We start from the raw sequence: 8,791 nt of genomic DNA, 5'->3' as shown, positions 1-8,791 counted from the left end.
TGAGGATGAGGACCAGGACCAGGACCAGGATGAGGATGAGGACCAGGACCAGGATGAGGATGAGGATGAGGACCAGGACCAGGATGAGGATGAGGACCAGGACCAGGATGAGGATGAGGACCAGGACCAGGATGAGGATGAGGACCAGGACGAGGATGAGGATGAGGACCAGAACCAGGATGAGAGGCGGGATGAGGATGAGGACCAGGACCAGGATGAGGATGAGGATGAGGACCAGGACCAGGACCAGGATGAGGATGAGGATGAGGACCAGGACCAGGATGAGGATGAGGATGAGGACCAGGACCAGGATGAGGATGAGGATGAGGACCAGGACCAGGATGAGGATCAAACTACCTACCAGTGTGTTAATATTAAAATAAAGATTAAAGTTCTTAATGATAAACAAAAGAAACTGATGAATGAAGGGATTCTTAATATATATATAAAAAAAGACAAATAGTTTGTGTTGTAATTCTCATGCGGAGAAATAAATAAATACATCACTGTAACTAAATACTTTTACAAGACTGTTATCAATTAGTCCATCAATCCTTAAGTTTATTAATAAATTAGTTTATTAATACATTAGTTTATGAATCAATTAGTCTATAAAGCAATTGGTTCATTAGTATAAAAATGGATCGACAGAAAAAGTATGTAAAAATGTTTAGTAAGTCATTTTTTCTCTAAAAGTGCTGGTTTCAGATGCAATAATATGAATAATGTTAATAAATCATATTAATATAACAGTGTATTTGTACTGTGTGGGGTTTTACAGTGTGCTATTAGTACTTTTACTGGAACAAAGTATTAGTACACTGTGCTATTAGTACAATTACCGAGTATATTTTTAAATCCAAAAAGGCGGGAAAACTCATGAAAGCAGGAAGTACAACCGCACACGAGGAGTGAACTTCAAAATAAAACAGGAAATAGACTAAACTAAACAAAAAAAACGTGAGAATAACAAAGTATTTACACAAGAACTGTACTTTTAGTGTACAATTTTGAGGTACTTGAGTATTTCCTTGTTTTACTACTTCATACTTGTACTCCGCTACATCTCTTATAACTTATCTGATTACTTCACATATTCGATTATTAAAACTAATTAAGGATGAACACATTAATACATCAGTAAATATAATTCAAATATATAAAATATATTATTCTGCATAATGAGTGTCTATACTTCTGGTACTTTAAGTATACTTTGATGCTGATACTTTTGTACAAACACTTCTACATGGTGGTACTGCTACTTCAGAGTCAGAGTACTTCTTCCAGGAACTGAGTTCAGTTTCCTGTTTTACTCTGAAAAGATTATTTATTATCCAGACAATCGCTCAGGTCATGTGACACACAGCTGGAGTCTCACCTCAGCGGGTAAAAATAGCACATTGGGTCACACACACACACAAACACACACACACACACACACACACACACACACACACACACACACACACACACACACACACACACACACACACTCGGTCAGTAAACAAGCTGAAGGGAGCAGACTGCAGGACGTTAACAGGAACTCAGGTCAGAAAACACGTTGCTTTGATCTCAGCTGGACGTTGTTTATTATAATGTTATTACTCATGAATAGAGTTCCTCTCCGTCTCAGAGTAGTTATGATGGTAGTTATAGTAGTTATAACCACCAGACTAGTTATAATGGTAGTTATAGTGGTTATAACCACCAGACTAGTTATAATGGTAGTTATAGTGGTTATAACCACCAGACTAGTTATAATAGTAGTTATAGTGGTTATAACCACCAGACTAGTTATAATGGTAGTTATAGTAGTTATAACCACCAGACTAGTTATAATGGTAGTTATAGTAGTTATAACCACCAGACTAGTTATAATGGTAGTTATAGTGGTTATAACCACCAGACTAGTTATAATGGTAGTTATAGTAGTTATAACCACCAGACTAGTTATAATGGTAGTTATAGTGGTTATAACCACCAGACTAGATCTCAGAGTTAATATTGTACTTTTTCTGTATTACACCTCAGAGGTAACTGTTGTACTTTTTACTCCTCCTCCTCCACCTGCTCCTCCTCCTCTTCCTCTGCTTCCTCCTCCTCTTTCATGTCCTCCTCCTCTCCTCCTCCTCCTTCTTCTTCCTCCTCCTCCTCCTCCTTCTCCTCCTCCTCTTCCTTCTCCTCCACCTCCTCCTCCTCCTCCTCCTCCTCCTCCTCTCCTCCTCCTCCTCCTCCTCCTCCTCCTCTTCCTCTTCCTCCTCCTCCTCCTCCTCCTCCTCTCCTCCTCCTCCTCCTCCTCAGAGATGGGTCTGGAGGTGCCGGTCAGTGACCTGTCTGTGCTCAGAGACGTTTGGGAGGTCCGGGTGAAGAAACACCACCAGAGACAGAAGAAGGAGCAGAAGAGGCTCGAGCAGAGCGCCCTGCCCAAGTAACCGTTGCTATTACCATGTTATTACCATGTTAATACATGTTATTACTCTGCTATTACCATTTTATTACTATGCTATTACTGTGTTATTACTATGTTATTACCATGTTATTACTCTGCTATTACTATGTTATTACTCTGCTATTACCATGTTAATACCATGTTATTACTCTGCTATTACGCGAACATTGTTCTTCCTTCAAAGTGGGACGTGACAGAAAAAGTTTGAGAACCAATGAACTAGACTAACTCTCATAGTCTCTGAACTAGACTAAGTCTCAGTCTCTGAACTAGATCAAGTCTCATAGTCTCGGAACTAGACTAACTCTCATAGTCTCTGAACTAGACTAAGTCTCAGTCTCGGAACTAGACTAAGTCTCATAGTCTCTGAACTAGACTAACTCTCATAGTCTCTGAACTAGACTAAGTCTCAGTCTCTGAACTAGATCAAGTCTCATAGTCTCGGAACTAGACTAAGTCTCATAGTCTCTGAACTAGACTAACTCTCATAGTCTCTGAACGAGACTAAGTCTCAGTCTCTGAACTAGATTAAGTCTCATAGTCTCTGAACTAGACTAAGTCTCAGTCTCGGAACTAGACTAAGTCTCATAGTCTCTGAACTAGACTAACTCTCATAGTCTCTGAACTAGACTAAGTCTCAGTCTCTGAACTAGATCAAGTCTCATAGTCTCGGAACTAGACTAAGTCTCATAGTCTCTGAACTAGACTAACTCTCATAGTCTCTGAACTAGACTAAGTCTCAGTCTCTGAACTAGATTAAGTCTCATAGTCTCTGAACTAGACTAACGTCTCATAGTCTCTGAACTAGACTAAGTCTCAGTCTCTGAACTAGACTAAGTCTCATAGTCTCTGAACTAGACTAACGTCTCATAGTCTCTGAACTAGACTAAGTCTCAGTCTCTGAACTAGATTAAGTCTCATAGTCTCTGAACTAGACTAACGTCTCATAGTCTCTGAACTAGACTAAGTCTCAGTCTCTGAACTAGACTAAGTCTCATAGTCTCTGAACTAGACTAACGTCTCATAGTCTCTGAACTAGACTAAGTCTCAGTCTCTGAACTAGACTAAGTCTCATAGTCTCTGAACTAGACTAGAGTCTCATAGTCTCTGAACCTCCTGGTCTCATAGTCTCTGACTAGACTAAGTCTCATAGTCTCTGAACTAGACTAAGTCTCATAGTCTCTGACTAGACAAAGTCTCATAGTCTCTGACTAGACTAAGTATCATAGTCTCTGAACCTCCTGGTCTCATGGTCTCTGACTAGACTAAGTCTCATAGTCTCTGAACCTCCTGGTCTCATAGTCTCTGACTAGACTAAGTCTCATAGTCTCTGAACTAGACTAAGTCTCATAGTCTCTGACTAGACTAAGTCTCATAGTCTCTGACTAGACTAAGTCTCATAGTCTCTGAACCTCCTGGTCTCATAGTCTCTGACTAGACTAAGTTTCATAGTCTTGCACTATGAGGGTCAGAGATGATTTCAGTAACATGAACACAGACTATTTATAATCAAACATCAGTGCTGAAGGTCAACGGGTGATGAAAGGTCACGAGGTCGCAGAACCAACGTCTGAATCTGATCTGATGTTAAAATGAAGCGTCTGTCTGTCTGTCTGTCTGTCTGTCTCTCTGTCTGTCTGTCTGTCTGTCTGTCTGTCTGTCTGTCTGTCTCTCTGTCTGTCTGTCTGTCTGTCTGTCTGTCTCTCTGTCTCTCTGTCTGTCTCTCTGTAGGATAAACCAGCAGTGGCAGTATCGTATCTACTGTAAAACTCTGAAGACCAAAGAACTCAACCTGCTGCATCGTTACATGGAGAGATCTACACTGACTGGTACACAGGTGAACTCAGGTAACTACTGCACAGGTAACTACTGCTGTACTCAGGTAACTACTACACAGGTAACTACTACTCAACTGAACTCATGAACTCAGGTAACTACTACACAGGTAACTACTACTCAGGTAACTACTACACAGGTAACTACTACACAGGTGAACTCAGGAACTACTACACAGATGAACTCAGGAACTACTACACAGGTAACTACTACACAGGTGAACTCAGGAACTACTACACAGGTGAACTCAGGAACTACTACACAGGTAACTACTACACAGGTAACTACTACACAGGGAACTACTACACAGGTGAACTCAGGAACTACTACACAGGTAACTACTACAAAGGTGAACTCAGGAACTACTACACAGGTAACTACTACTCAGGTAACTACTACACAGGTAACTACTACACAGGTGAACTCAGGAACTACTACACAGGTAACTACTACACAGGTGAACTCAGGAACTACTAAACAGGTAACTACTACTCAGGTCACTACTACACAGGTAACTACTACACAGGTAGCTACAACTCAGGTGAACTCAGGTAACTACTACACAGGTAACTACTACACAGGTGAACTCAGGAACTACTACACAGGTGAACTCAGGAACTACTACACAGGTAACTACTACACAGGTAACTACTACACAGGTGAACTCAGGAACTACTACACAGGTAACTACTACACAGGTGAACTCAGGAACTACTACACAGGTGAACTCAGGAACTACTACACAGGTAACTACTACACAGGTAACTACTACACAGGTGAACTCAGGTAACTACTGCACAGGTAACTACTGCTGTACTCAGGTAACTACTACACAGGTAACTACTGCTGTACTCAGGTAACTACTACACAGGTAACTACTACTCAACTGAACTCATGAACTCAGGTAACTACTACACAGGTAACTACTACTCAGGTAACTACTACACAGGTAACTACTACACAGGTGAACTCAGGAACTACTACACAGGTGAACTCAGGAACTACTACACAGGTAACTACTACACAGGTAACTACTACACAGGTGAACTCAGGAACTACTACACAGGTGAACTCAGGAACTACTACACAGGTAACTACTACAAAGGTGAACTCAGGAACTACTACACAGGTAACTACTACTCAGGTAACTACTACACAGGTAACTACTACACAGGTAAACTCAGGAACTACTACACAGGTAACTACTACACAGGTGAACTCAGGAACTACTACACAGGTAACTACTACTCAGGTCACTACTACACAGGTAACTACTACACAGGTAGCTACTACTCAGGTGAACTCAGGTAACTACTACACAGGTAACTACTACACAGGTGAACTCAGGAACTACTACACAGGTGAACTCAGGAACTACTACACAGGTAACTACTACACAGGTAACTACTACACAGGTGAACTCAGGAACTACTACACAGGTAACTACTACACAGGTGAACTCAGGAACTACTACACAGGTAACTACTACTCAGGTAACTACTACACAGGTAACTATTACACAGGTGAACTCAGGAACTACTACACAGGTAACTACTACCCAGGAAACTACTACCCAGGAACTACTACACAGGTAACTACTACACAGGTAACTACTACTCAGGTGAACTCAGGAACTACTACACAGGTGAACTCAGGAACTACTACACAGGTAACTACTACACAGGTAACTACTACACAGGTGAACTCAGGAACTACTACACAGGTAACTACTACACAGGTGAACTCAGGAACTACTACACAGGTAACTACTACACAGGTGAACTCATGTAACTACTACACAGGTAACTACTACTCAGGTGAACTCATGTATCTACTACACAGGTAACTACTACTCAGGTAACTACTACACAGGTAACTACTACTCAGGTGAACTCAGGTAACTACTACACAGGTAACTACTACTCAGGTGAACTCAGGTAACTACTACACAGGTAGCTGCTACTCAGGTAACTACTACTCAGGTGAACTCATGTAACTACTACTCAGGTAACTACTACACAGGTAACTACTACACAGGTGAACTCAGGAACTACTACACAGATGAACTCAGGAACTACTACACAGGTAACTACTACACAGGTGAACTCAGGAACTACTACACAGGTAACTACTACACAGGTAACTACTACACAGGTGAACCCAGGAACTACTACACAGGTGAACTCAGGAACTACTACACAGGTAACTACTACAAAGGTGAACTCAGGAACTACTACACAGGTAACTACTACTCAGGTAACTACTACACAGGTAACTACTACACAGGTGAACTCAGGAACTACTACACAGGTAACTACTACACAGGTGAACTCAGGAACTATTACACAGGTAACTACTACTCAGGTAACTACTACACAGGTAACTACTACACAGGTAGCTACTACTCAGGTGAACTCAGGTAACTACTACACAGGTAACTACTACACAGGTGAAATCAGGAACTACTACACAGGTGAACTCAGGAACTACTACACAGGTAACTACTACACAGGTGAACTCAGGAACTACTACACAGGTAACTACTACTCAGGTAACTACTACACAGGTAACTATTACACAGGTGAACTCAGGAACTACTACACAGGAAACTACTACCCAGGAAACTACTACCCAGGAACTACTACACAGGTAACTACTACACAGGTAACTACTACACAGGTGAACTCAGGAACTACTACACAGGTAACTACTACACAGGTGAACTCAGGAACTACTACACAGGTAACTACTACTCAGGTAACTACTACACAGGTAACTATTACACAGGTAACTACTACACAGGTAACTACTACACAGGTAACTACTACACAGGTGAACTCAGGTAACTACTACACAGGTAACTACTACTCAGGTGAACTCAGGTAACTACTACACAGGTAACTACTACTCAGGTGAACTCAGGTAACTACTACTCAGGTGAACTCAGGTAACTACTACACAGGTAACTACTACACAGGTGAACTCAGGAACTACTACACAGGTAACTACTACACAGGTAACTACTACACAGGTAACTACTACTCAGGTGAACTCAGGTAACTATTACACAGGTAACTACTACTCAGGTGAACTCAGGGAACCACTACACAGGTAACTACTACTCAGGTAACTACTACACAGGTAACTACTACACAGGTAACTACTACGCAGGTAACTACTACTCAGGTGAACTCAGGTAACTACTACACAGGTAACTACTACACAGGTAACTACTACTCAGGTGAACTCAGGTAACTACTACACAAGTAACTACTACTCAGGTGAACTCAGGTAACCACTACACAGGTAACTACTACTCAGGTGAACTCAGGTAACTACTACACAGGTAACTACTACACAGGTAACTACTACTCAGGTGAACTCAGGTAACTACTACACAGGTAACTACTACTCAGGTGAACTCAGGTAACTACTACACAGGTAACTACTACTCAGGTGAACTCAGGTAACTACTACTCAGGTGAACTCAGGTAACTACTACACAGGTAACTACTACACAGGTGAACTCAGGTAACTACTACTCAGGTAACTACTACTGTACTCAGGTAACTACTACTGTACTCAGGTAACGACTAAATACTGCTCATCATGTTGTTGTTGTTGTTGTTGTTGTTGTTTATCTGTCAGAAGCAGAACCGCTGGAGCAGGAGGATCCAGAGCAGAACAGACTGGTCTTCAGGCTGGAGGGAGAGCAGTGGACGGTGAGACAGAGAGAGAGAGAGAGAGAGAGAGAGAGAGAGAGAGAGAGAGAGAGAGAGGGAGAGAGAGAGGGAGAGAGAGAGAGAGAGAGAGAGAGAGAGAGAGAGAGAGAGAGAGAGAGAGGGAGGGAGAGAGAGAGAGAGAGAGAGAGAGAGAGATAGCTGATGAGTGCTGTCCTGCAGGACTTCCCCATGGACCTGCAGTGGAGGACGTTCCTGACTGAGTGGCACGTCAGCGGCACGAGGATCAGCCGGCTGCCGGCGCTCCTGCCGCTGTTCAGCCGGCTCACCGTGCTGCAGATCCCTGAGAACACCGTGAGAGAGCTGCCGCCGGAGATCGGTGAGAGAGAGACACACACACATCGAGTACACACACATCAAGTACACAACACACACATCGAGTACACACACATCGAGTACACACACATCAAGTACACACACATCGAGTACACACAGAGAGGGATCTGGTCCGTGAGGTTTCTGTCTTCTTGAGTGTTGTAGCTCCGCCCCCTGCGATCACCTGTGTTTGTTGCCTTCAGGTAAGCTGGCGGCGTTGAGGGAACTGAACGTGAGCTACAACCGTTTGTCCAACGTTCCTCCAGAACTCGGAGACTGTGAGAACCTGAAGAGACTCGAACTCACGGGGAACCAAGACCTGTCGGATCTGCCGTTTGAGGTAAAGCAGAGAGATAGTTTCAGTGATGATGTCACCGTGCTGATGATGATGTCACTGATGATGACAATGTCACCGTGCTGATGATGATGTTACTGATGATGATGATGA

General features: G+C 42.6%; 1 protein-coding gene across 1 annotated transcript in view; it reads left to right on the top strand.

Annotated features, from left to right (window-relative positions):
- Nucleotides 1-1,529: 1,529 nt before the first annotated feature.
- The window catches only part of lrrc2 (leucine rich repeat containing 2), an 11,022-nt gene continuing 3,760 nt past the window's right edge, over nucleotides 1,530-8,791 (top strand). Inside the window, exons 1-6 of the mRNA XM_079222080.1 lie at nucleotides 1,530-1,551; nucleotides 2,305-2,431; nucleotides 4,184-4,299; nucleotides 7,937-8,010; nucleotides 8,191-8,347; nucleotides 8,547-8,683. Of these exons, the coding sequence (XP_079078206.1) occupies nucleotides 2,307-2,431; nucleotides 4,184-4,299; nucleotides 7,937-8,010; nucleotides 8,191-8,347; nucleotides 8,547-8,683 (609 nt within the window). The 5' untranslated portion in view covers nucleotides 1,530-1,551; nucleotides 2,305-2,306. The remainder of the gene's footprint in view (nucleotides 1,552-2,304; nucleotides 2,432-4,183; nucleotides 4,300-7,936; nucleotides 8,011-8,190; nucleotides 8,348-8,546; nucleotides 8,684-8,791) is intronic.

Source organism: Taurulus bubalis, assembly GCF_910589615.1.
Source record: "Taurulus bubalis genome assembly, chromosome: 8".
NCBI lineage: Eukaryota > Metazoa > Chordata > Actinopteri > Perciformes > Cottidae > Taurulus > Taurulus bubalis.
This window is presented reverse-complemented; position numbering and strand designations above follow the sequence as displayed.